The sequence below is a fragment of the Toxotes jaculatrix genome, chromosome 20 (genome assembly GCF_017976425.1).
Source record: "Toxotes jaculatrix isolate fToxJac2 chromosome 20, fToxJac2.pri, whole genome shotgun sequence".
NCBI classification, from domain to species: Eukaryota; Metazoa; Chordata; class Actinopteri; family Toxotidae; genus Toxotes; species Toxotes jaculatrix.
In genome coordinates this window covers 148,668-176,507 of record NC_054413.1, presented here as the reverse complement: position 1 = coordinate 176,507, position 27,840 = coordinate 148,668, and the positions used below count along the sequence as shown (strand labels likewise).

The window sequence follows — 27,840 nt, the reverse complement described above, 5'->3', positions numbered from 1 at the left end:
ATCACCAGTAACACCAGTAACACCACTATCACCAGTCTGAGCGCGCGCTGTTACTTGGCAGCAGTTCTGCGCTGCTTCGCCTTCGCTCCGGATTTTGACGCAGTTTCTGGTCTGAGCTGAAAGTTTTTCTGACCTGAGATCAGCTGAAAACTGGGAGAAAGAAGAAGAAGGAGCGAGCGGAGAGGAGGAGAAGAAGGGAGGAGAAGAAGAGAAGAGAGGAGAAAAAGAGAGGAGAAGAAGAGAGGAGAGGAGGAGGAGGAGGAGATTTTCCAGCTGGAAACTTGGATGCCGACACTCAGGAACAGTAACTCCCATGTTACACCGCTCGCGCCCCTCACCCCCTCACCCCCCCTCCGGAGCCCGCAAAGACTCTGACCCCCCCAAAACCCGGTCCCCGGTGTGTCCGCTTACCTTTGAAGGTGTCCGCCCGCGTGCTCGTTACTCCCAGTAAAACCAGTAAGAGACACGCGGAGAGCAGGAAAGTTCCAGTCCGCTCCATGTTCTCGAGACCCTCCGGAGCGGGGGGAGGGTTGGGGGGGCTACTGATCAACTCTTCTTCTCTTTCTCCTTCTTTCTTCTTCTGTTGTTTCCTGTCTGTCGCTCCGACGCACGGGCGGGAGACAGACACACGGTCGGAGGACAGGCTTGTTTCGGTGTCTCCGGTTTCTTTTCCGTTTCTCCTCAGAGGAGACGGAGAGACCGAGTCCGTTCACCGAGCACCGCTGACGTCACAGGGGGCGAGAGAGTTTGGGAGGAAACGAGAGAGAGAGGGAGAGAGAGAGAGAGAGAGAGAGAGGGAGAGAGAGAGAGAGAGAGAGAGGGAGAGAGAGAGAGGGAGAGAGAGAGATTCATTTACTTCTCCGTGATTTGATTTGATTGATGTGATTTGAATTGGAGTGATGTGATTGGCTCATCTCTTCTTCACTGTTTAATTGAACATTTCATGTTCAGGTAAATTTAAAATAAATCCAGTTCAACTTTTCTCACCTGTTTTTTTCTGTAAACTTTATTTTGGATTTTCTGTTTTTATTTGCTGCTGTTTCTGTTTCAGTCCGGTCTCCTTCGGTTCTGATGAACGGATGAACTGATGAACGGATGCGTCCTTTACTTTTTCATTTTATCAATTGATTTATGTTTTTTACTTTTTACACACGAGCTCGTTCAAACTTTCTAATTCAACCTGTTTCCTTCACGTGCTCACCTGCGTCTCATCAGTGTCACGAGAATCAGCTTCACCTTCTTCATGTCTCTTTGTTTGCGGAGTAAACTGACGGTGCTGCCTCCTGCTGGTCACACAGCTTCTCTGCACCTCGTTCCACAGGAACCATGAACTTCCGCAAAGTGTCACTGAACTTCCTCTAATCACAGACTTTCAGAATAAAGCAACAATAAGTCAAAGTAATGTTCCTGCTTTCAGTTCCGGGCGAGGGGGGGATAATGACAAACAGTGTGTGTGTGTGTATGTGTATGTGTGTGTGTATGTGTATGTGTGTGTGTATGTGTGTATGTGTGTGTGTATGTGTGTGTATGTGTGTGTGTGTTGGACATTTAAAGCCATGCAGTGATGAACAAAGTGCTGCGTTCAGGGGTTTGTTACTCTCTGCTGCCGCCTGCAGGCCACACTGACAAACAACAGTCAGACTCAGGGGAGAAGATACAACTGCTGCTGAGGACACAACAACAACAACAACAACAACACAACAACAACTGCAACCAGAGGGAAGGCAGAAGTAACAGAAAACAAAGTTTAATCAGATCAAACTGATTCAGGGACGAAGTGAGAAACGACTTTTTTCCAAACAAGTTTTTTGCTTTTTGACAATAAAAACATCAGATGTTTGTTTTCAGATTTACACCAAAAATAACTCCACTGCATCACTGTACGTGGCCAAAAGTATGGGGACAGGCCTATCTTTTGTCCTGGGATTGTTTGAAAACTCTGATGTCTGCTCTGCATCAGCACCAGACTCAGAAGTCCCACCCCCTCTACCCAGCTCTCAGTGGTCAGAAAGACCCGCCCCCACGTCCACATGGCTCCCAGGTGGTTTAATGTTTCACTCTCAGGTTTGAAAGCCACTTCTACCTAGACCCAGACAGCGAAGAGACACCTCTACCCAGCTTTCAGGTAGTTGTAGAGGGCAGTGAGTCCGCCTTCCAGCACCTCCTTCACAGGCTTCAGCAGTGGGTTGTGGACGATGTGGAGTCCTTTGTCCAGAGGGTGGCAGGCCAGCTTCTCCAGCCGGGACAGCTGGTGCATCTCCTGAACACAGCATCATCTTCACCATCAGTTTCACTTTGTACCAAACCATATTTAAATTTTGAACATTTTTCAAACAGATTTCCACGGCTGAGAAAATCACTTTACCTGAGGAACATCTTTAATGTCGTTAAAGTCCAGATTCAGCAGCTCCAACCTGTAACACATCAAATCAGTCGTTAACTGTTTCTGACAGAATGTTCTTCAAGGACAAGGACACCTGACAGGTGTGTGGACACAGTGGCCAGCTCCACAGTTTACCTGGGAGAGGTATGGTTCTGGTGAACCAGCCTTACGCTGTGTAAGACAGTGTGTCATGTGACCCGGTAAGGTGGGGTTAGCTGTGGAGCTGCAGCTGTGTGGTGAGGGGAGGTTACCTGGTGAGGCAGCAGAGCGCCTTGGGCAGCGAGTGGAGACTGTTTCCCTCCACAATGAGGATCTTGAGCTCCACAAGAGCCTGGATGTTCTCTGCCAGGTTCTCGAGGTGGTTACAGGCCAGATGTAAGAACACCTGCAGGGACAGAGGAGGTGACCAACAAATTACCCAGCGACACACAGGATGTAGTGACGGGCTCTGGCTGTGTTTGGCCTTCGCTCCCCGTCTCTCTGAACGTACCAGTGCCTTCATGTTGTAGACGCAGCCCGGGATGTGAGCGATGTGGTTGTGGCTGAGGTTGAGTTTCCGAAGTCTGGTCAGATTAGAGAGAGACGCCGGCAGCGAGGACAGCTGGTTGTTGGCTAAACTCAGCACCTGAGAGACACAGACACTGTGAGACAGAGGACAGAAACCACACCTCAGTCCTGTTTCCATTCTGTAAATCCTGCTCTGCGCTCATGTCCATCCAGAGTCCGTGGGTGTCTGACACCAATGCCAGCAAACCACGTGTCACAGCTGTTCTCAGGTAAACAGCAGGAGCATTTACCTCCAGCTGTGAGCAGGTTCCGAGCTCCTCAGGAACTTCAGTCAGTCCGTTTCTGTAGGCGAATAAAACTCGGAGCCTCCTCAGCTGTCCGATCTCTGGCGGCAGGCTGCTGAGCTGCACACACATGAGACAGCAATGAGGCATTCACAGACTGACATGCCATGATCGAACCTGTCCCTAATAAAAAGTTGATTTATCAGACACTTTACTGTGAATTCATTCATTTTAATTAATATAACTAATTGAAGTTGATGTCATCATAATGTTCAATATCTCTGAGTCTAATGAGACAAACTCTGTGGCTGTAATGAGTGCCGCGGCCTCTGGGGGGCGCCAGCAGCACTTTGCTGTTACTGTTGTTTCTCAGCACAGTTGAACTGAAGGTTGAAGGAGGGAGGAGGAAGGTGAAGAGAGGACAGAGGACAGAAACCGGACCTCGGTAGATTAGAGGGAGGATTAGAACCTTTATTTACCCAGGAGACACAGCAGCTGCTGGGGGAAGAGGACGGGGGTCACTGCCTTGCTCATGGACACGCAGACAGGCTTGTACCTGCCTGTAAAAACTCTGGCTTCAGCTTCAGGATGATAATGAAGCGTTTAACGTGCAGATCAGTTCAGTGTCTCAGGTTTGAAGGAGCTTTGTCCAGAGTAACATTCTCACTCTTTACCTGACGCTCTGATGAAAAACACCACCCAGGTGCATCATGGGAAATGTCAGATGTAGTGTTTTAGGCGCTCTGCAGGCAGTGCTGAATCTGCACTGACACTGTTTCTCTGTAAACAGTTTAACGTTGGTCACACAACGGCAGGCTGCAGTTTTACAGTGCGTTCACTGTACTGTAAGGAAATATGGAAGAACAATGTTATTTCTGTGTGGTTTAAATATCAGTGGGCAGGAATGGATCAGCTCATCACTGATGTTTCCTTCTGGATCTGAAGCAGTAAGAAATGAATGGTTGTATATTTGTGTTTTTTCTAACCTGCCCTGAAAAGCACACCGAAGCCCAGGGCTCAGTCCTGGATTCCCCGGGACCGATGCTCTGTTTGCTCGGAGGAACACAGCACAGAACGAGCGGAGTTTACCTGGTTGCCCCACAGATTGAGGACCACCAGGTTGGAAAGCAGAGCCAGCTGAGGAGGAAGAACCTTCAGACTGTTGAGGGACAAATTCAGCTTCTCCAACTCCAGCAGCTCCCACAGTTCTTCTGGGATTTCCTGAACAACAACACGAAAGAAGAATGAGCGAGAGCAGAAGAACTGAGGCCAGAGTCAGGGGTCAGAGGTCAGAGGTCAGGGGTCGCCACCACAGTCAGACATACTGCTGCTGATAGTCCTGCTGCTACGGCTCCCTGTAAGGACCTGGCCACGGCAGAAATGAATCCACTAAACGTTTGGCTCTACAGTTACACAGCTAACTGCTGCCTTGCTAGCAGAAGATGTAGCAGCATCTCTGTGAGCAGAACGCAGAGCAACAATCCGCTGTGCAGCAACACAAAGCAACAAAACACAGGCAGCAACACAAAGCAACAAAACACAGGCAGCAACATTTCCTGACACATGCAGAGCAGCAGCAGGACACAAGCTGCCACAGCTTCCTCCTCGTCACTGTGTCGCGCTGCAGCTCATCAGCTCTCTGTTCACCTGCTGCTGAGTTTCCTGATCAGTAAATAACTGTTTGATCTAAAACACCAGGAAACAGAAACACGACGTCACACCTTCAGTCCTCGGCGAGCCAGGCTCAGGACGTTGTATCCGAACTGTTTGACGATGAATCTCCTGATCCTGTCCACTGATGTCAGACTGTCCTCCCTCCCCACGCTCCTCTTCTCCTCCTTCACATCCTCCTTACACACTGCTCCTCCCATCCCTCCCTCCTCCTTTCTTTCTTTAAATCAGATCAGATCTTCTTTTGTTTTCTCCAGACAGAAACAGTCGAACCCTGAACCAGCAGCAGCAGAGACGGTGAAACGGAACCAAACCGTCCAGAAGGAACTTTCCTGCGTTCTACTGTCCAAGTAAAATCCAGAAGGAACAAATTCACAAGTTCAGAATGAATGAACTCTGTAGACACACTTCGCTCTGCAGCCCAGACCAGATGTTCTGGGTTTTTCTACTGTCCTGATGCAACTTCACTGTCCAGATGTTGTTGTCCCGATGTCCAGATGTTACTGTCCAGGTGATTTTCTTCTGTCCTGATTTATTATTTTACCATCTGCTGCACAGACAGATAAACTGTCCACATGTTAATCCTTTGTCCAGATGTTGTTCCACTGTCAGGAAGTTATTTCACTGTCCAGATGTTGTCCAGGTGTTGTTCCCACAGCTGCGGTGTCTCTGAGACAAGGACTCCGTTGGGTGTGTTGTCTTTGACAGAGGTGAACTCCTGCAAGTGAAAGATAAAAACTCTGAATGTGCTCTGACGTGTGAGCGTCTCCACCAGCTGCTCGGTCGTTTGCTGCTGAGCTGCTGATCAACAGAAGCTTTTTACAGATGTTTCTGTGAAAACATCTGCAGCAGCAGCTGAACATGACGCTGTGAGAGACGCTGAGCGTGAAGCAGGACAGAAAAGTCCTGCTCTGGACAGATAAACGATGAGCTGAGACTCTTTCTGGGTCGAGTCTCCCTGAACATTCAACACTGAAAAACAAACCTGCTCCGTGGATTTCCTCGTCCAGACAGAGACACTTCAGACGTCCAGTGTCCTGTTTCTCAGAGACGTGGAGGTCGAAACCAGGAGAGTCGCCTGACCTGCTGACTGACAGACTGATCAGGTTATTGATAAATTCACTGTGTAACTAACAGAACACTGATCTGATCGACTGTTCACCGAGAGAGAGAGAAGGAACTCTGAGGACGAGCTCTGACTGACAGTCACCTCTGACCAACCCCCAACACACACACACACACGCAGACACACACACACACACACACACACACACAGACACATGCAGACACACACACACACACACACACACACACACACACACACACACACACACACACACACACACAGACATACACACACACACACACACACACACACAGCTGCTGCTGTCAATCAGCCCGTTGCTTAGAGCTGCAGACTCTGAACCACAGACTGTCCCAGAAAAACAGCCCCTCCCCTTTTCATACATCCTGTGACACACCTGATGTCCTCAGCACCACCCTGCTGTCCGTGGGGACTAAACCATGTGCACCTTTTGGGGGGGGTGTCTCGTGCTGCCCTCTGTCTCTGACTCTGCAGAGACATCAGATCCACCAGACCTGGGTCCCAAGGACGAGGTCTGTCCCCAGACATCAGGTGTGTCATTTCCTTTAGTGTGTCCGTTGTATGTCCCTCAGAAGTTGCTTACGCCTTGTTGCTCACAGCTGGATGAACTGTGTGTGAGTGTAGTGTTACACGTCACAGCCTCTAATCCCAGTCTAATAATAACTGAGTGAAACAGGAGCAGGCTGATGCTTCTGGGTCTGCAGACCCTGTCCCTCTGCACTCAGACCATGTCCCTCTGCAGACTCAGGCCATGTCCCTCTGCAGACTCAGACCCTGTCCCTCTGCAGACTCAGACCATGTCCCTCTGCAGACTCAGGCCATGTCCCTCTGCAGACTCAGACCCTGTCCCTCTGCAGACTCAGACCATGTCCCTCTGCAGACTCAGACCCATAGTCTGTATAAAACATGGACGCAGCACCCGTGACGTCACCCATCGGTTTCGGGGAGTCGGTTTTGTGACCAAACCATGGGCATCGGAGCTGCGCCATTTTGGATTTTAGTGGGAGTGTACTTTCTATATGTGGCGAAGAGGCGGTTACTGTACGGGTCAGCCGGCCGGGAACCGGCCACTTAGCTCGGAGCAATATTTAATATTTACCGGCTTTCACCGCTGCCTCCATCCACTATCCACCTACAGTTACAGCAGCACACAAACAGCAGCAGCCGCTGACTGACGGAGCTGCTCTGTCCATGCAATGTCGGACTTTTTAAACAGAAAAATGAGACCAAATAAAATTGTAGCCTAGTATTCACACGATAAACGGACTCTGAGAGCACGGAACACACCGCAGCAGCGTTCCTAACATTAGCTGCTCCGGTCCTCTATCTGTTTCAGCAGCGACCAGAGACCGGCAATGAAGTCATAAGCTAGCGGCTAAATATGCTAATACATGCTAATTAGCACAAACATCCAGGTAAAATAGTGAGAAATTTACTTACCGAAAAAACTGCGACACAGACTCCTTCGACGGTCGGTTAGTACAGTCTACACTACAACAAGCCATACTGTCACAGAAACCTATCCGAACATTGGCAAACAAACACGGACGCTGCAGCCCCGGTCAACTGCTGAAGGTAGCCGGAGGCCTCTGGATGTAGCCGCCTAGCCCAGCCGATGCTTTAGCAACGAGCTAACTGCCAGTGCCTGTCTATGGGCTGTCACTCAACGTAACCACGCCCACGACCCTGTCCCTCCACAGACTCGGATCCTGTCCCTCTCTAACCTTCACCCCACACAACTTTTTTCATTCAACAAAAGAAGTGAAAGTTGATGTTCCCAGAAAATAAATCTCTGAATGCAGATCCTATCAGCTGCTAACAGCTGATCATAAAACAACAGTAACACCTGGTGAAGCAGGAAGTGAAACCTCTGTCACATTAAACACTGCTGAAGAGAAAACTCACTTTGGACACGAGGACAAAAGAAAGTTGGGACTTTTTCTCACTGACCTTCTTTCATTGTAAACGTGTTGGAGCCTGTCTGCTGCTGGACACGCAGCCAGTGGGAGCAGCTGGAGCTCTGTTTCATCTCTGACATTATTTTTATGAGTAAATGAAGAAGAAGCCGAACTTGCTGAACTTCGTGTGGAGCTGAGTGCAGCCTCCACCCTGAGCGTGAGCCTCCGCTCACTGCAGGCGCAGCAGCTCCACCTGCTGTCCAAAGCAACAAACCACCAGCTGAACACGGCCTGTGTCCAGATGATGCTGCTGTGAGCAGCGCGTGCCTGTGGAGCTGACTGTAAGAGTCCACGCATGTCCTCAGTGACACGTGTCTTTTACACTCGCAGTTTTTCAGTGTGTGTTCAGGTTGTAGCTTAAACCTGTTTCACACCTGGAGTCTGTAGATGTGGATGAAAAACGCTGAGACACTGACGCTGGTTTCTGAGTCCCAGTCAGGGACAAAGTGTCCCTGCTGTTCTCCACCTGACCACCAGGTGGCCTCAGACTCTGGCTGTGCGGTCAGTTAAAACCAAAGAGGACAGCTTCATGTTGGTATCAGGTTTTTCAGGTTTGGAGCCTCACACAGCTGTGAACAGTTTGTTGGTTTAACAGCAGGTGGCGCTGCTGCATCGACAACCACAGGGAGATGAGCTGGACTCAAACCTGAGCCCAGTTTAAGCCCAGCTGTGCAGCTGAGGTGTGACACACACACCTCGCTCACCCCTCCCCTACCTGACACCTCCACACTGAGCTTCAGTTCAGTCCAACTTGACTCTGCAGCAGTGGGACGTGTTTCAGGTGGTGATGAGACTGAGTCCAGGACTGTGGACCAGGACAAACACACATCAGCTGTGTGTGTGTGTGAGGTGAATCAGTGAATCTGAGCAGCACAAAGGTAGGACACAGACAAAGAGACGTGGGGGGGGGGGGGGGGGGGGGGGGGGTGATGAAGATGATGAAGAAGGGCCAGTGTGAGCTGGATGTTTGAGTGGCTGAGTGATTTTAGTGATGTTAAACCAGAGAAACCAGCTGGTGTCCACGACTCTTCACCTCCATCACACTCCTTTCATCTCAGCCTGAGGGGTGGGGGGGGTGGGGGGGGTGAAGGGGGGCGGGGCTCGGCTCAGTGGGTCAGGAACAACAGAAACCTTCAGATAGATATTGAAAAGACAATATCAATAATTTATCAATGAAATCAGACAAAGATTTTCTCCTGTGACCATTTCACACCAAACTCCACAGAGAAAAACGGGAAAATAAGGAAACAGACTCTCACTTCAGGATGCAGCAGTGTTACACATTTAAACTACTCAGTGTGGCGACAACATGTGGACACGTTTACATCATATGGCCACAGTACAGTAGGAACTTGTCCAAAAGTATGTGGACAGCCGAGCATGTGACAGTTCTGAGGCTGCAGTCAGATTCACATCACTGCTCCTTTTATTTTCCTTGTACTTGAGCTCCTCTTGTTTCCTCCTCCTCTCTGCTCTGCTTTCATCTTTCCTTTTAGCCCCTCCAGTTTTCTTTCTGTCCTCCTGATGCTCTCTTGTTTTGTCTCAGTGGTTAAACCCCACCTGCTCACCTCCTCTCCACCTTTTCATCTCCTCACCGCCGCTCCATCTCTCCTCCTGTTTGGCCTCGTCTCTTTCATACCTGCCTCAACTCACAGACGCACGTCAGAGATTTTACAGACTCAGAGTTTCAGTGTGTGAACGAGTGAAGACTTTAATCACTGAAGTTAAGAACTGTGTAAAATCCTGTTCTGTCTTTTCCTTCTTCCAGTGTCTGTCCGTCACTTTGACATGTTTCATGTGTCTCTGCCTGTTGATAAACATCTGATCTGTGACCATCATCATCATCATCATGTTGCTTCACTGCTCCTGAGTTAAATGTCTGTCACTGTTCATGCAGTCATCTCAGGTCCCAGCCCCTCCCACCTTTCCAGCTCACCTGATTGAGTAAATATACTGGTCCATTTCCATGCACCCTCTGCCAAACATGTCCAGCTGCAGCCTCCAGTCCCCCTTAGTGTCCTTCCTGTTTGTGGACTCACCTTTTGCCTCTGACTTCCACCTACAGGGCAGAAGCTGCGGGGCAGAGGCTGCGGGGCAGAAGTTGCGGGGCAGAAGCTGCGGGGCAGAGACTTGAAGCTCCAAAAAAACTTCAAAATAACTTTGTACGAGTGTTAAAAATCCTGAGGACATTTTTGTCCTCAGGATTTTTTTGTTCTGCACATCCCTGCACACACACACACACACACACACACACACACACACACACACACACACACACACATACACACACACTCACTCACTTGGAGGAGAAAGTGGCGGCTGTTCAGAGACTCTGTGTTTACAGCTAACAGGACAGGCACAGGTGAGTGTCCAGGTGTGTAAGATGCTCTCAGGTTACCTGTGTGTGTGTGTGTGTGTGTGCGTGTGTGTGTGTGTGTGTGTGTGTGTGTGTGTGTGTGTGTGAGGCCTGTACTGTTTGGATCAAAAACTCTCTGCTTGTTGTGTGTTTTCATCGGCTCATTAATTCCAACTACACAACAGAAAGTCTGTCCCAACGACAACATGTGAGACAGACAGACAAACGGACGGACGGATGGACAGACAGATGGACAGATGGGAACACGGCTGGACCACCTGCTGGTCTGGTCCATGGAGGAGCAGCAGTTAAAGGTCTGGCTGACACTGATGGACCACCTGTGAACTGCTGGTCCTCCTGGACACATGGACTCTACAGGACCTGGGATGTCCCCTGTGGTGTCCTGTCCCCTGTGGTGTCCTGTCCACGGGGTTTCCTCAGTGGAACCTTGAACACCGCATCAAATCCTCCACCACCTTTCATCTCTTCTTCTCTGTGTGTAACGGTGTTTCATGTCTTCTTCTGTGGTTCTGACAGGGTTTCATTGCCCCCATGTTGCCGTCTCGCCCCCATCCATCCGCCATGTTGTTTACAAACAGTCAGCTGATCAGATCACTGATTGTCAGATCAAATCTTCAAAAGGACGTCTTCAAACGTCCCGAGAGAAACCTCGCAGCATCACCTGATGACATCAGCAGATAAAGTGATCAGGTAATTACTGTCTGTTCAAAAAGTGCTGACTCAGCAAACTGCTTCAAATCATCTGTTTTACCTGGTTTACCTCTGTGTACCAGAGATTCAGAAACAGGATGAACCCTCACCTGAGCCAACTGACCCTCACCTGAGCCACCTGACCCTCACCTGAGCCACGTATGTGACCCGGAGCTCACAGGAAAACGTGCTCACCGTACATGTTGTTTAAAGACCCACTGAAATGATCAGAGCAAACACTGTCACTCCAACTTACTGTGGAGTATACTGAGCAGGTAATGAACTGCTGAGGATCAGGTGACTGCGGACTGTCACGTGATCATAAATGTGTGTGCGTGTGTGTGTAGCAGTAAACTAGAAGCAGTGGAGCTGTGGTGTTAGCGTAGCTAGCGTAGCTGACATTCCTGCTGCGGATCAGTGACGAGGACAAAGAAACAGCATCCATCATGTGACAGCTTCACACTCCACTGTCTGCAGGTAACACACCTCGCCAACACACCTGAACCTGCTCACAGCTACCTGGATTCAAACACACCCTGTCAGTGGAACTCAGACTCATCACTTAACGTTAGCTTAACATTGATGATTTGATTATTTTAACATTAATGGTTCAGGTAGACAGACAGGTGAGGAGACAGGTAAAAAGGCAGACAGACAGAAAAAACATTAGCTTAAAGGAGGGTGAGAAACTGCTGCTACACTTCACCTCACCTGTCTGTACAGTCAGACAGGTAAACAGACAGACAGGTAGTCAGTGAGTGTGTACAGCAGATCTGGGGTCAGATCGGTTGTTTCATGATAAACAGGTGAGTCAGAGATCTCAGGTGTGATTAGAAGGTGAACAGTTTATGTTTCCTGCTGACACGTTATCACAGCTCAGAAACACAACGAGCTCTTCATCATTTCCTCCTGAACATGATTCAAACGCCTCAGTGGCTCAGCTTTGATGGAGTTTCGATGCAGATTCGTCATCCAATCAGATGACTCCTTATTTAAAGGCACAGTTCAGCATTAAGTGAATCCTCCTCTCGTCTTTCTCACTGAGAGCTGAGGCCAACAGACTCCAGGTGAGCCGGGAGCTGGTTCAGCTCGCAGCAGGTACAACATGGCTGACCCCAGATCAGTTTAACACCGGAGGAACAAAACACAGCAGACGCACAGAATCCGCCGCTAACAGCTAACGCTAACAGCTAACAATCAGAACTGTTCACTAACAAATAACAGCAAACACCAGTATCCCAGAATCCACAGTTTCCCTCTGTGTGTGTGTGTGTGTGTGTGTGTGTGTGTGTGTGTGTGTGTGTGTGTGTGTGTGTGTGTGTGTGTGTGGGATCCCTCATGTCCTCTTCAGGCTAATCTCTAAAATGTTTCCGTCTCTGTTTACTGAATCTGGATTAAATCTTTTAATCTGTTTGTAACTAAAACCAAATGAATCCAGTTTCTGCTGCTGCTGATGTTTGACCGTCCTCTGGTCCCTTCCACCATGGTCCAAGGCCCATTGGACCTGATCCAAAGGGAACCTGGATTTGCTCTGTCCAAAGAAGGGAAGAGCCATCAGAGCCGGACCAAATAAATGATCTTCATGGTTTTGGTTCAATTGATTTTTACAGATTTTTTCCTCCTCATGAAAAACATCACGTCCTTCGAGGTTTAAATAACTGCTGAGTTTCATGTTAGCTGGTTCATCTGAAGGCGTCCCGTCCTGTGTGTGACTAACCGAGGAACGGTTCAGGTTCATCTGTGACTTTCAGATTATCTGATCACTGCATCACTGCTCTCTCTCTCTGTCCCTCTCCATGTGTAGTGGGCGTCTCTCGCCCTCAGGTCCAGACTCGTTCTGTCTGTCTGGTTCTTGTCTCTTCAAAGATAAACTTCAACGTAAACCGAATTCATTCTTCTTCACTCAACCAGAAACACTTCCTGTTCTGTCAAAACAGCAGAAGAAGAAACAGCTGCAGCTCCCTGAGCTCAGGAAGCCCTCAGACCTCACACTGTCCCTGGTCCTGGTGCTGGTCCTGGTCCTGGTCTTAGACATGATAATGGACTTTATTTTTATGTTGTTCATTTTTAAATCAGCTCAGTCACTTCTGTACATTTTACTGTCGCTCGTTACTGTTTTTAATATGAGCCTGAAACTGATTTTGACTGAGTTTGTTTGTTTTTTTTTTATTGCCACATGGAATAATCTTGGTCCTGCTTCTAGTCCTGGTCCGAGTCTTAATACTGGACTTCATCTTCATGCTTCATTCTTAGTAGCTTCCAGTTATGGAGCTGTTTATGTGCTGAATGTTATTTTGTTGAAATGAAGGACTGAGCATGCTCGACCTCTTACTGAACCCAGACCTGCTGAGCTGATTCACCTGAGACTCGTCTGTGGACAGGTGTGGACAGACAGACAGGTCAGCTGAAGGACAGACAGACAGACAGACAGGTCAACTGAAGGACAGACAGACGCTTTAATCTGACAGTAACCGCAGAAACAGAACTTTGATTCTAACACAGCAACAGAAGCACAAAGATGAGGAGCTAAGCAGCAATGTGAGCAACAGCAATGATGGAGGCAACAGCAGGAACCTACAACAGAAACAGCGGCGCTGATGAGTACAGAGGCAACTGCAACAGCAACTGCAATTGTTGCATAGCAAAATCTATTCACAGCAGCAACATCAGCAATTTATTTCCAGTTGCTGCATTGCTGTTTGGTCATTGCTGTTTCTGTTGTAGTTTTTTCTGTCATTGCCTTAGTCGTTGCTTCTGTTGCAGGTTTGTTTGCTGTTTCTCCCGTTGCTTCTGTTGCCGTTGCCTCTGGCCTCTGTCTAGTTTACGTTAGCCTCGGCAGCGTCGTGGCTCTGCTCGTCCGTTTGTTCCACAGCAGCGGTTTGTTTTGAAGCAACATGAAAGCTACCAGCATGTTGCTGCTGTTGCTGCTGGCGCACAGCCACGATGGTCTTCATGCCTACGTGATGTTTCTGCGAGTCCTGACAGTGAGATGATGAAGATGATGAAGAGATGATGAAGATGATAAAGAGATAAAGAAGAGAGACGCTGAGGACGGATGGATGGAGAGACCAGATAGAGGATGAACACAGATTAAAAGGCAACAGGTACGACTGGTTTGGATCCAAATAAACAACCACAGGTCAGGTGATGGCTCCCATCATGCAGTGGGGCCGTGACGCCTGAGCAACAAATCTGATTGGACGTAACAAGGACGTTATGAAGTGAAAGAGGATCGGTTCAGTTTGACCCATGGCACACTGACATTAGCAGAGGACAAACAGGACGTTACTGTCCTCCGTCTCAACACAACAAATCCAGACTACACCTGCACAGCATCACCTCAGGTAAAGAAAATCAAACAGCGGTAAACGTTGTTTTTAATGTACTCAGTGAAAAAGGTAAATCCAGAAACTGCTCTGTACAACCACAGTTCTGTCCACCGAAGACAAGCAGACCTCAGTTCAGACTGAATGTCCTGTTTGAACAAGACCTTCATCACTTTAAAGAAACTCTCAATGATCGTTCGAAAATTCTCCAGCTTCTTATCGACCGAGTCATAAAAATATCCTGACTTTCCAGAGAGCTGCTAAACTTTTCCTGCAAACATCATCCGGCTGAGAGATGCTATCAGGCCGCGATGCTCTGAGCCGAGCAGATACAGATCAGACTGGCACTGTCATGCCTCTTTAAGAAGACAGTACATTTCTATGAGTCGTCCTGCTCTGATAAGACTTCTCACGGAACCTAAAACACCAGGTATGAACACACTACAGGTAACACACAGATACACAATATGCACACAACACAACACAGCACACAAGCACACTGATGTTGTGTTAAACTCTGATATTAGTGCAGTTTGATAGTTTTTATCTTTTCTTTGATCTTTGTTTCCAAAGTTTTGCTTCTTTGGCTTTGAAGCTGATATGATTTTCATTTCTTTCTACAACAGCTATTTGTTTATAGGGGCCCCCCCTCCCCCTCCCCCCTCCCTCCCCCTCCCCCCCTCCCTCCCTCCCTCCATCATCCCTCTTTGTGTCAGTAGACGAAAGTTGAAAACAGTAAAATATCAGAGTGAAATCAGTGGATGCACTCGCAGGGCTGAAGTTTGGTGACCTTTGACCTTTGACTTTGATTTTAAAACGCTGTAGGTTTTTGTTTCTACGTCCACACAATAAAGACTGTGAACGTCTGTGAACGGACAGAGTCACTGTCCCAAACATGTCAGTGACACTGCAACGTGGTTTCACGTCATGGTTTCAGTTATAGTTCCCATAGTGTAGAACTACAGTTCCCATAATGCTCTGGGTGCTGTTTCTAGCTGTGAGCTACAGTTTGAGTCCTGTACTTTTATCCTGTTGTTCACAGTCCAACTGTCTCAGTAACAGCAGCTGAATCTGTGGACGAACCAGGAAGTGAGGTCACGCTGAGTCACACCAGCATGTTTCAGGTGTGACTCACAGTCTGAGGAGGACGATTCTCTTTGTGTTTGACTCCTCGTCCATAGAACCACAAAGGACACGTTTACAATACACAACAACTCCGAGTCCACTTCTGCTCAGTATCACTACGGATCCCGTCCATCCAATATAGTTCCATTTGTTGTTAGACGCCCCTGGACATGTCTGAGACAAACCTGAGGACAGATCAGATCGGCCTCCAGGTTCAGTGACGGATGTTTTGTTGTATAAATCAGAATATTCCTCTGATGCACATCATTCTTTATTCAGCCTGATCAGGTTTTACCATGTTACAGCTGTGGATCTATTATTGAACCTGTTCTGTACAGTTTTGTACAAACACCACACAGTTATTCCTGTTAATGTCTTTCACTCTGTCCTCATCCCGTCTGTCCCTCAGTCCGTTTGTGTCTCTGTTGTAAATCACAACCATGTAGCATCAAATTGAAAACATCCATTAGTGCGAAGCCACATCAGAGCAGAGGGGATGGATGGATGGATGGAGGGATGGGGGGCAGACAGAGGGGTGGAGGTGCAGATGTGTGGTTGTTTGGGAAGGTATCTCATGTCAGCAGACGGGATGATTTATTTAGCGGAGAAGAAGAAAAGGGATGAAATGATTTGCGTGTGAAAAAGCAGCGATGGAGATCAGCAGAGGAGAAGAAGAAGAGGGAGATCAGAAGATAAGAAGACAGGATGAGGAGATTGTTGGTGAAAGGATAGAATTACACAGCTCAGGATTATCTGCGCTCGGCTCACCTGGTTTACAGGTGAGAGACAGGTGAGGCGTTGGCTGACAGGCTGGGAGCTGCTGCAGCTTCAAAACATTTTACCCACAAGTCTGATCTACGAGCACATCAGCCAATCCGAGGCGAGCGTCTCACCTGTCAGCATTTATCACACAGACTCTCATTTCAACTCATTTACCTGAAAACAAGTCGCAGAACCTCGAGAGCTGATCGTCCTCATGTTGACACCTGACAGACGTCACCTTGTATTCTCACCTACGCTGCTGAACACTCACCTGTACGTTCACCTGGTTGTAGCTAGATAGGTACCTCGCACTGGAAACTCACCTTTCACTCTCACATTTAAACGGGTAGATGTAACCTGTCAGTCTCACCTGTGTCTTGACACTCACCTGGTACAGCCACCTGGTGATGGTCATTCACCAGATACTCTCACCTGGTATTTTACTCTCACCTGATGGACTCACAGTTGAAATCTGACCAGACACTCACCTGTGCACTGACCTGTCTCACCTGTCTGGAACAAACCTGACACTGTGGAAATGCAGAAAATATTCAGCAGGAATAGAAACTCGTTTTATTTTATTTCCTGTCGCAGACGTTTCACGTGACTTTTATTCTTTAAATCTGAGTGTGTGTGTGTGTGTGTGTGTTACAGTGTTGGATCAGACTGGGAGGCTCAGTCTGACTCTGAACCTAATCACATACTGATGGATGCTAATGTAAACTGAGGGGAAGGTAACGAGTGAGACGAGGAAAAGAGCAAAGGAATGAGTGATTTTAATGGAAGGCAGTGACAGAGGAGGAGGAGGAGGAGGAGAAGGGGGAGGAGGAGGAGGAGAAGGAGGAGAAGGGGGAGGAGAAGAGGGAGGAGGAGGGGGAGGAGAAGGGGGAGGTGGTTTGAGGGTTTTAAAGGTTCACAGTGAGGCCAGCAGAGTGATTCCTGTCCTGACACATTCTTGTCAAAACAACATTTATTACTCACAGAGACAGAAACCAGCCAACGTCCAAACACCGGCTCTTTGATCCTCGGCTGCAGGGCTCCTCGTTCTGAGGCTCCGGGCTCTGATGGGGAGTTCGGTCCACCTGCGGACGGTCCCGACACCACGCCGAGGTGGAACCTGTGTGGTTTCACCTCGAGATCATTGATACATGACGCCTCCACACGTCACAAGTGTGTCGCAGCACATGTGTGTTCTGCACAGCTGAACGCTGCAGCAGACGGACTTTTAACATGCGTTTGAGTTTGGTGTAATTCATGTCTGTGTCGGCTGAGGAAGAGTCTGACCTCAGCCCATTCAGTCTGAATAACACAGAACAGTGTCCTCAGAGACGGTCCAGCGGGTTTGGACTTGTGACACTGTTAAACCCTGGACAGCCGGGACTCAGACCTGCTGCCACACCAGAGGACAGGAGGACGGAGCAGAGCACAGAGGCGATCTGATTTCATGTTTATTTGATTGGGACAGATGCAGTACACGTAGAGAATATCACAACACTTATCCAATACTATCCACGATGAGTCCAGTTCAGTCTGGTTCTGGTTCTGGTTCATACTGTAGGTCTAACTGGTTCAATAAATAACCCAAACAACAGAAACATTCACGATGATCAGTTTCATTTCTGAATGCAGTGACATCAAAACATCTTCGGAGAAGATTCAGATTATTTCTGATTCCTTGGATCAGACGGAGGATTTGAACGGTTGTAACGCAGACCTGGTTCTCTCTCTAACTTTATCTCAAAATAATCCTGAGTTTGAATGTTTATTCTTGACTCTGGAAACAAAGAAGCTTTTAGCCACATCTCATGGACTTCCTCAGCAGATGGAGTTTCTCAGTTAAAGAAACATATCTGATTCCTGTGGACCCAATAAGATGCAACACATCGCACCATTAAATGACAGCTGAGCAACTCTGTTTGCTGGGAAAGATCACAGGACGTCTGAAAGCCTCAAAAACACCAAGTAAGTTTGTTTTATTTATGGATCTTGTGCACAAAGCTTTCACTTTTGTCCTGAAGGGAGCGCTAGAGGGAAGTCAGTGTGATCGATGAAGAAGGATTTTCCTTTGGGAACAAGAGAGGCTCCATGAATGTTAAGAACTTTTCTCATGGAATCAAAATTCTTGTCCTGATGGTCCACATCAGTCGTTAGACCATTCGGTGGAGACACATCATCAGCAGTAGCAGTAGTCGTGGTAACAGTAGTCGTGGTATCAGCGGTGGAGGTAGGGCTGCGTCAGTAGTCGTCGTAGCGGTACGTGTTGGGGTAGGCGTAGCGGTAGTCGTAGCTGTCGGCCCGCTCTGTTTTAGTCTGCAGAGGTTCGGGCTGAAACGACAGAGACTTGATGACCCCGCCCGACTCCTCCGTCACCTTCACCTCTGTGGAGTACGAGGAGGATGCGTCGTCCAGCAGGGAGGAACAGCCGGGGAGGCCCGGGGTTTTGGGGGGGGCACACGGCTGGTAAGATGGGAGGCCGGCCGGAGGTTTGGGACATGACTGGTAGGGAGGGAGCGTTGCAGGAGGCTTTGGACAGGGCTGATAGGACACCTGAGGAGGATCAGGAGTTTAATCAACACGTCTCATTCACTGTTTCATATTCATATTCATATGTCAAACTGACCACAGGCAGTAACCTGGAAGTGTCAGCCCAGGTCTGCCAGCCAATGAGAAGACATTAAGGTCCCCAGGTGTGACGGGTGTCATCACGCATCACTGCAGGGGAACCCTGATCTAAGGTCTACTGTGGGACCCTCTTGACAAACCCAGCTCACCTTGGTTGTCGTGGTAATGATGGTCTGCAACGCTGCGGGGGACCCCGGGGGGTTGCCGGGGTAACGGCAGGGGTACTCTGTGCTGTAATAATGGTGGTTGTCGCCATAGGGAGAGGAGCTCTTCAGCAGCTCCTTCCAGCCAGGAGGAGGTTTGGCCTGGGCGTCAAAGGAGGAGGAGGAGGAGAGAGGAGCCGACGATGAAGAAGAGGAGGAGGAGGAACCCAAGACTGGGGTCACCCTGCACACAAACCAGAATCTGATTTAGGTCTGTTTAGACTGTCAACAGAGGGTTTACACTGTCAGGATCCAGTTTAGACCTGGGTCTGCTGGGATTTGGTTTATGTATATTCAGATTTAAATTAATGTAGAAGTGCAAATCTAAAACATGTGGTTGGACCTGTTTACACAGCCAGGATCTATTTTAAACCTGATAGGAATCTAGTTTAAACCTATGCAGTCCAAGATCTAAACCAGTTCAGAATCTGGTTTGGATTTTATGAGAAGCTGACCTGGGGTCACAGAGGTCAGAGGTCACAGGATACGAAGGTGAGGTAAGGTATCCTTGGAACTCGTAGCTGGGCCGACCCATATAAAGCCTAGGATTGGCTGGTTTCTGCAGTGTGGGTGTGGCCTCGCCCAGAGCATTGTGGGGGTTGTAATAGGGCTCTGGGCTCTGGAATGCTGGGTAATGCTGTGGGAAGTTTGGTTCGATGAAGGAGATTCTGTCTGCTGGTTCAACGCAGGAGAGGAGGGCGGGGCCCAGAGCCTGAAGCAGTCAACAAAAACAAATAAAATTAAATTTAAATAAACAAACAACACCAACACTAACAAACAGCTGTCTGTTGCTGACCTGTGTTTCGATCAGTCGTCTTTTCGGTGTGAACGGAGGTGAACTGACTCTTCTCTTCACTGAACTTCTTCTGGCTTCAGTCTCAGACTTGGACTCTGGTCTGGGATGATCGTGGACCCCTTTAGCCTGGAGGATCACGAAAACAACAACAATGGTAAATATAATGACGGCAAAAACAAGATGGACAGAAGAAACAACAGGTCTGGAGAGTTAACCTGGATCCAAATCCTGATAGGTCCAACAGGAGTTTTCCTGTTCAGACTCGTTTAGTCGTTCAGATATGGTTTAAACATGTTTACACACTCAAGATCTGGTTTAGATCTGGTTTAGAACTTCTTCACTGTATTAGGGTATGGTTTAGTCCTGTTTACATTGTTTGGATCTGGTTCAAACCTGTTCAGACATCTTGGTTTTGGTTTAGCTGAGATTGTGAGGACCTGGTTTAAACCTGGAGCCAGGATCTGTTTTAAATGGGTTTAGATTCATGGGATCTTATTTAAACCCGTTTAGACTGCCACATTCTGGTTTAGACTGGTTTTTAGGCTGTTGGATCTGGTTCACACTGTTCACACTGTCAGAATCTAGGTTAAACTTGTTGTACTTCCAGGATTTAGTCAGGCTGCGTAGATCAGTTTAGGGTGCCAGGATCTGGTGTATAGATGCTGTTCTGGTTTAGTACACTTCATGTTCATACTTTTGCTTTAACCTGCTTGTGCTCTCAGGATTTTGCTAAAACTTTTAACGTGATGTTCTGATAGAGACCTGGAAGAAGATGGCCTTCCCGTCGACTCTCCAGAAGTTTGTGACGGGGTAACCGCTGTGGCCGCGACACGGCAGGAGCTCCAGAGCAGCGTTACAGCTCGGACACAGCTTCTCTGAAACACAGAGTGCACTCAGGTGAGCTTCAGCACAGGAGCAGGTTTATCAGATTCTGGTATGAGGTTTTCTTACTCTGCTGTTTCTGCCGCGCTTTATCACAGATGGCGGGGCGGAGCTGTAGCCTGGATCCGTCGGGCAGCGTGCAGCCTCGAGAACAGACCACCACCCCCAGGCACGACTTTTTCAGGATCTGGCAGTTGTGGTTATTGGTGTTTCTCATCGCCCAGCCGGACAGATGCCGCTGAGCGTTTTTATCTTCAGCTGGAAAATAAAGACCAACTGTTAGCTGCACCTGTTAGCTGCACCTGTTAGCCACACCTGTTAGCTAAAACTGTTAGCTGAAACTGTTCAGGTTCATTGAACTGAAACTGGTCAGATCCTGATCAGGACTAATCATTAATTGGTGTTAGTTAATAAATAGTTCTCACCACTGTAGATGTACCGGACATAGCCGTCTGTCCACTCCTGGAACAGGTCGAACTGCTTTGTGTCCTGCAGACAGACGAACAGACAGACAGACAGACAGGTGATTAGACAGACAGACAGACGAACAGACAGACAGACAGACAGACAGACGGGTGAACAGACAGACAGACAGGTGAACAGACAGACAGACAGACAGACAGGTGAACAGACGGACAGGTGAACAGACATACAGACAGACGAACAGACAGACAGACATACAGACAGGTGAACAGACAGACAGACAGACAGACAGGTGAACACAGACAGACAGACAGGTGAACAGACGGACAGGTGAACAGACAGACAGACATACAGACAGGTAAACAGACAGACAGACAGACAGACAGACAGACAGGTGAACACAGACAGACAGACAGGTGAACAGACGGACAGGTGAACAGACAGACAGACATACAGACAGGTGAACAGACAGACAGACAGACAGACAGGTGAACACAGACAGACAGACAGGTGAACAGACGGACAGGTGAACAGACATACAGACAGGTGAACAGACAGACAGACATACAGACAGGTGAACAGACAGACAGACATACAGACAGGTGAACAGACAGACAGACATACAGACAGGTGAACAGACAGACAGACAGACAGACGGACAGGTGATTAGTATTTCCTGCTCTCATTCTGCTCTGATGAAGAGTCAGTGTGAACGAAGATGAAACAAACTGAGCGAAGAGCTGAAATACAACATTCACCTGATGGCGACAGGTGTGAGGACGGGGTGAGGTGTGCCACTCTGCTGGTTTACTTCCAGTTTTAGTTCAGTTCTTCAAGCAATAATAAAACAGAGACATTAACCTGAAGCCTTAAACAGAAGCTGAACGTTCAGGTTCACACTGAATGTCCTGTGGTCCTGGACTTTTAGAGAGACCCTGTCAAAATCTGGTTTTAAGACCTGAACAGTTCATTTCTTTACAAATCGATCGATTAACTGAGACACTGATGAACTGAGAAGGTCTCTGGTTTATTGCCGATGTGTGGATGGAATGAACGTCGCTTCTTGCGTCGCCTGTAACTTGTGGACGGATTTCGATGTGAAGGACTGTGGATGAATTGTGGATGAGACGTTGACGCCTCGCCTCAGTGCCTCTGCAGACACTCAGCCTCCCGGACGCTCGGTCCTCGTACTTCACTGCCTCTGTCAGATGAAAAGGATCAAACCACCCAGCTGAAAATCCACGACGTCCACCTCGGCTAAAATTCTGCTTCAACACTTCAAAATAACCAGAAAGGAATCGTGTACTCTGACGTTGTTGTGGCTGAAGTAAAGGCTCGGAGTACTTCCTGGGTTAAACGTGGTGCGTTTACACTGCAGCACACGGTGGAACACGTCTGCACACGGACTCCGTGTTCTGTGTTTCTGACTGAACGACGAGACGAGAAGGATCACGGCGTATTATCACTGTGCTCAGGCTGCAGTCAGGTCATACATCCTGTGTGTGTGTGTGTGTGTGTGTGTGTGTGTGTGTGTGTGTGTGTGTGCGTGTCTCAACCTCTGGCTCAGGGCCCAGCGACAGGTCACCTTCTGTATGAACACGGTTTCCTGCATCGATACAGTTCAGCTCTGGTTATTAATTATTCATCATATTACAGATATCATTATTGATCATTGATGATCAGTCCGAAGAGACAGAGTGACTGAGTCTCGCTGCTCTCATGGTTTTTATGTGGAACTGAACTTTAATTATTTCATTTTTTTATTTGACTGTTGCCTATAAAGTTGGAATAAAATATATTTGACAGTTTGATTTATTCTTGATAAAGTGAATATCTTCTAAAACCTTTATTGATCAGTGTGTCTCAGTGTGATTACCGATGATGTGTATACACAGGAATAAAAAGAGAGCAGCCGTGTTTTGTTTCACTGAGATGTTTGTTAAACCCAGCTCACTTTGTTTTTTGCTAAATCATGTTTCATGTTGTTTTAGTTTCATGTGAAGATTTTTTTTTTTGCCATAGTTCAGATTTTAGAAACTCTAAGGTCGTGAGTTCAGCAGAACTCCACCTGAGAAATCGTAGATTATAACCTCCCACCAAACTCAGAGAATTCCTAAATGTCAGATTCTAATTTATTTATTATTAATTTATTTATGATATTTAGAAACATGTCTCAGCCCATGTGTGAACTCTCCTCATGTCATTAAACCCCCAGAACAACAACTGTAGCTTCCAACCAAACTCTTTACACTTTTTAGAGTATTTAAGAAAAATCAAAGCATTTCACCTGGTCCACTGTGTTTCTTGTAAATATTTTATATTTTCCTTGCATGTGTTATTTCTGATGATTAAAATCTATCAGAGATATTGATCAGTGTTGGAGCTGACTCTGGATCAGCTGTGTGACCTGAGAGACTCAGTTTGATGTTCTGGTTTCACTGAAAACAAAAATACAAAAACCAGTTTTTACTGTTTGAGCAACAACAGAGCAAAGAGCCGAATCAGCCAAGTCCCACAACACACACACACACAACACACAACCTTCACACAACCTTCAGATAACCTCAGAAACCTTCAGACTGAAACACTGAGTCAATCTTCAGTGATTTTATTTGTAAGATTAAATTGAGTTGATTCCATTTTGGCTCGTTCGTGTTTAATAAACTGTGAAAACTGAATGTTTAATCAGTTTCATATACTTTAATGTCATTTACACACAAATTGATTGAATTGAATTATTTTTAAACAAACTGATCAAACTGATATTTTACTGTTTAAATATTTATTTCAGTTTAAATCAGTTTTCAGATCAGGATTTTCAGATTAGAGAAAAAATATTTATCAGCTGATGTCAGGAGAGAAAAGACACAAACACGCTCACGTTCACCAGTGAACCTAATCTGCACGTCTCTGGACTGTGGGAGGAGGCCGGAGAACCCGGGGGAACCTGCACAGGCTCGGGCAGAACATGCAGACTCCTCACAGAAAAGCCTCGGCCCTAACCCCGGCCCTCAACCTGAACAATATTATTAAATATTTTTTAGAACTGTGTAGTTTTCGACATTTTCAGGTTTGCTCCACAGCAGGATTTTAGAAACACTGAGCTCACGAGTCCAGATTCAAGAAGAATGAGTCATTTTTTAAATTATACTAAAAGTTGAACAGAGTTTGGTTTGCTCTTATTGGAGGGTTTAACAGCATGAAGACGAGTTTACAGAAAGGCTTGTTTTTAGACTAAGTATCTTAGAACTAACTGAGTGTGATTAAAAACTAAATCAATTAAGGTAAAAACAGAATTATTATCTCAGACACTTACACACCTGACAGTGTAGAGAAACCTCAAAACAACATTTAGATAACGTGGGAAAAAACAAAATATTTACAGGAAAAACAGTCAGGACTCATGACTTTACTGTTTGTAAAAATACGTTTTAAAAACATGTTAGAACTGATTGTTTTTTAACTGTAAACATGTAAAGAAATTCAAATAAAAAGCATTTATTATCTAAAAATACTCCACAGTTTGGAGAAGAACTTCCTGTAGAAACGATGAAATAAAATTTACAGGAAAAATGATGAATGCTACGTTAATAAATGAAATTTCTTTAAAATGCTCAAAAACCTTCACAGAGTTTGGTTGGAGGCTACAGTCCATTCCTGAAGTGATGTTCTGCTGCAGGAGTTTGGATTTCTGATTTTCTAAACATTTTCAGTTTGATTGTTTTTGTTTACAAGCATCATGTTTAGGAGACTCGGTTTGCACCAGTCACAGAAAGATTTCAAGACGTAAAAACATAATCAGGGTAAATGCAGGTGAACAATTAAATTCATAAATAAAATGTGAAATTTTATGATTTTCTTAAATCATCAAAAACTTGCACAGAGTTTGGTTGGAGAGTAAATACGTGGTTCTGCTGGACAAACATAAAAACAGATAAAAATGAATTTTAGATCAAACCAACATTAAATATGTTTTAGAGAAACTTTGTGACAGACGATATTTTTATCAACAGAACGTTTCATGAACGAATCTGTGAATAAAAGTTGGTCAATTATCATCAAAACAAAACAAAAAGAATGAAAATGGACGCTACCGGGTCTGAGCATTTATCATCATTCATTCAAACAAATATGAGTAAACATTCATTCATCCATTCATCCAGCTGTTTGCAGCTGTTTCCTGACGTCGTCATCAGGTTTTATTCAGTTTCTGTTTTTTACTCAGTTTTTTTTTTGTATCAGTAGAAAATAATAACATTAATAATAATTTTCATCCTTGTTCAACAGAAACTTGTCCACAGTTGAATCGGGATTGATTATTGATCAGTTATCAGCATTTTGTCTCTGTGCATTCATTCGCCGTGTGTTCTCAGGACACTGCTCGATCGATCTGATCTGATGATGATAGTTTCATATTTCCATCATTCAGACTGATTACTGTGGAAACATCAGCAGAACTCCACCTGCCAAATTAAGAATTTTAGCTTTTTATTTTATTTTTGAGAAATTCTGAAAACTCTCCATTTGACTCGTTGACCTTTTGTATTTTCTCTACATTTGATCTCGCTGTTATTTCAAAGCGACCTCAGGTGTGTAAATGCTTCAGATGCTAAATTGATTCTATTTTATTTTATTTTTGCCTTAAATAATTAAAATCTATGTGAGAATATCACGATCGGCCTGTGTTAACTCCTCTTTTCCTCCAGAGTTGATGAAATATGGCCTCCAACCAAACTCTGTACATTTTTTTTGCTATTTAAGTTTTAAATAAAACCATGCAGTTAAGTCAGGGAATGTCTGCTGGTGTCTGATTTTAAAGCTTCTAAAAGACAATTATCCCGCGGTGAGGCGGCAGGGAACCCGGAGGAGGACCGATCTGAACCGCGGGACCCGAGGAACGAAGAGTTTAAATCCGAGGAACGAGAGAGAGAAATAAAAAGTTTAAATCTGAGAAATAAAAAGTTTAAATCTGAGAAATAAAAAGTTTAAATCTCACGCATTCAGCCGCTCGCGCTCCTGTCGCTTCATGTTTGAGCTCAAACCGGTTTCAGGTTGAACAAAGTTCAGGTGAGCCCAGGTACTGATCTGATTCTCACGTTCTATTACTGAATGTAACAGAATGTTATCGACGGGTTATCGATCGGTTAGTCGTTACCTGCGGCAGTTTGGGGTCGTTGATGTCCCACGTTAACTTCATCCCGACTGAACACACACAGTCCGCCTCCTCCCGCTCCTCCGCCCGGGACATCCTCCGGATCCTGGTCCTGGTCCCAGTCCTGGTCCTCGTCAGCCCTCCTGATGGTTCTGATCCGGATCCCTCAGGTCCCGTTCAACGTCCAGATTCAGTTCAGATCAGACCTGAAGCCCGAGTCCTCAAAAGAACAAGAGTCTTAATCTGAAAAAAAAAAATGGAACCGGAAGCTGCTCAGTGTTTGTGAGTTTATTTCTTTAAATAAAAACTTGAAATCCCCGCGCTGCTCCCCCTGTCCCCACAGCGCGTGCAGCCCCGGTGAGTCTCAGGTAGAAGTGAATGGACAGGTGAGAGTCACGAGCCTCCGGAGAGGCGGGAGGAGGAGGTGGTAATGTGGGGAGGGGTGGGGGTGAGAAAGAAAAATAAATAAATATAAAAGAACGGCAAAACAAAAAAGGACAGAAGGAAGAACAACAACAACAACAATAACAATAATAATAATAATAGATTATTGATCAGTTTGATGAATCAGCTCAAACTTTTCATCAGCTGTTCGTTTCTCTGCTCAGTGTGTGTTGTGTTAGTTTTACATTGATTGTGTACATGTTAGTGTTTGTGTGTGTTTCTGCTGCTTCTTCATGTTTTAATGTTTCAGGTTTTAAAGCTGCTGATTCAGAGAAACGCACACACACACCTGTTCACCTGTGTGTGTGTGTGTGCGTGTGTGTGTTCTATAAACAGTTCAGTGTTTCTCCCAAAACAAACAAACTCATTAGTCATCAATTAGAGGACAAGAGGACTGAGGCTTCTACCTGACAGCCTGTTAACCTGTCTGTCTGCTGGGGTGTCTCAGTAGTTTGGCCCATCCCCTGATTAATTATGAGATGAAACCTCGAACCAAACTCTGTTCTGTATTCTGAGTATTTAAAGAAATGACTCCACAGCTACACATTTATTTCAAAGGATGTGTATCAAGTCACCACATTCATTTCCACGCCAGCAGGACGGGCCGTGTACGGGCCATGTACGGGCTGATGGCTCCGAGGGTGAATGATAGTTGTCAGAAAACTGCACAGAGTTTGGTTGGTGTCTGGTTAAAACGTTGAGCACACAGGCCGTGTCCTCCGTGTGTCTGTGAATTTACTCAGGAAATGTATTTAAACATGTGACTGTTTAGATAAATAAATAAATGATGTGTGGAGCTGACAGCACAGAGGACTCACAAAGAAAGTGGTTTTTAAATTTACCAGAAAATTGCACAGAGTTTGGTTGGTGGGTCAAAACAATGATTTTACTTTATGTTTTCTATCTATGAGGCCGGTGTGTGTCAGGTCCTGTGCAGGTGACTTTCCTCATTCATTTCCATTCACTCACCCATTTCCTGCGCCGCTCGGTCCATCGGGGGGGGGGCGGGGCGGAGGTCGCCTGTCCCGGCTGACTGCGCTCTGGGCTGCTCGCCGGTCGGGTCCCGGGGGTGGGGACGGGAGACGGGAGACCCCAGGCCGGGATTCGAGCCTGCGGCCCTCTGGTTGTGG

At 46.6% G+C, this 27,840-nt stretch overlaps 3 protein-coding genes across 5 annotated transcripts in view; all 3 read right to left on the bottom strand.

Annotated features, from left to right (window-relative positions):
• The window catches only part of LOC121200828 (receptor-type tyrosine-protein phosphatase mu-like), a 79,074-nt gene extending 78,358 nt beyond the window's left edge, over window positions 1-716 (bottom strand). For all 3 annotated transcript variants that reach the window (XM_041066338.1, XM_041066336.1, XM_041066337.1), the window contains exon 1: window positions 412-716. In XM_041066338.1, the coding sequence (XP_040922272.1) occupies window positions 412-499 (88 nt within the window). In that variant the 5' untranslated portion in view covers window positions 500-716. The remainder of the gene's footprint in view (window positions 1-411) is intronic.
• Window positions 717-1,731: 1,015 nt separating this feature from the next.
• On the bottom strand, window positions 1,732-6,084 carry LOC121200171 (leucine-rich repeat-containing protein 30-like). The gene is made up of 8 exons (XM_041065257.1): window positions 5,831-6,084; window positions 4,896-5,563; window positions 4,264-4,395; window positions 3,181-3,294; window positions 2,874-3,008; window positions 2,635-2,768; window positions 2,366-2,414; window positions 1,732-2,260 (listed from the first exon to the last, which is right to left on the bottom strand). Exons 2-8 carry the CDS (start codon window positions 5,043-5,045, stop codon window positions 2,111-2,113), a joined length of 864 nt encoding a protein of 287 aa, XP_040921191.1. The 5' UTR covers window positions 5,046-5,563; window positions 5,831-6,084; the 3' UTR covers window positions 1,732-2,110.
• Window positions 6,085-17,621: 11,537 nt separating this feature from the next.
• Window positions 17,622-26,656, bottom strand: gcm2 (glial cells missing transcription factor 2). The gene is made up of 8 exons (XM_041066125.1): window positions 26,270-26,656; window positions 21,117-21,180; window positions 20,761-20,949; window positions 20,572-20,684; window positions 19,810-19,935; window positions 19,469-19,725; window positions 18,960-19,197; window positions 17,622-18,735 (listed from the first exon to the last, which is right to left on the bottom strand). The coding sequence occupies exons 1-8, from the start codon at window positions 26,360-26,362 to the stop codon at window positions 18,424-18,426; spliced, it is 1,392 nt and encodes a 463-aa protein (XP_040922059.1). The 5' UTR covers window positions 26,363-26,656; the 3' UTR covers window positions 17,622-18,423.
• Window positions 26,657-27,840: the final 1,184 nt, after the last annotated feature.

Bases quoted from the DNA above. Each gene is read 5' to 3' on its own strand.
- gcm2 (XM_041066125.1), bottom strand. From the start codon at position 26,362: ATGTCCCGGGCGGAGGAGCGGGAGGAGGCGGACTGTGTGTGTTCAGTC. The intron at 20,950-21,116 runs GTGAGAACTATT...TTTATTTTCCAG, and splicing joins TGTCCGGTACATCTACAGTG to CTGAAGATAAAAACGCTCAG. The intron at 20,685-20,760 runs GTAAGAAAACCT...TCTGTGTTTCAG, and splicing joins AGCGCGGCAGAAACAGCAGA to AGAAGCTGTGTCCGAGCTGT.
- LOC121200171 (XM_041065257.1), bottom strand. From the start codon at position 5,045: ATGGGAGGAGCAGTGTGTAAGGAGGATGTGAAGGAGGAGAAGAGGAGC. The intron at 3,295-4,263 runs GTAAACTCCGCT...ATGTGTGTGCAG, and splicing joins TCAATCTGTGGGGCAACCAG to CTCAGCAGCCTGCCGCCAGA. The intron at 2,261-2,365 runs GTAAAGTGATTT...TGCTGTGTTCAG, and splicing joins ACATTAAAGATGTTCCTCAG to GAGATGCACCAGCTGTCCCG.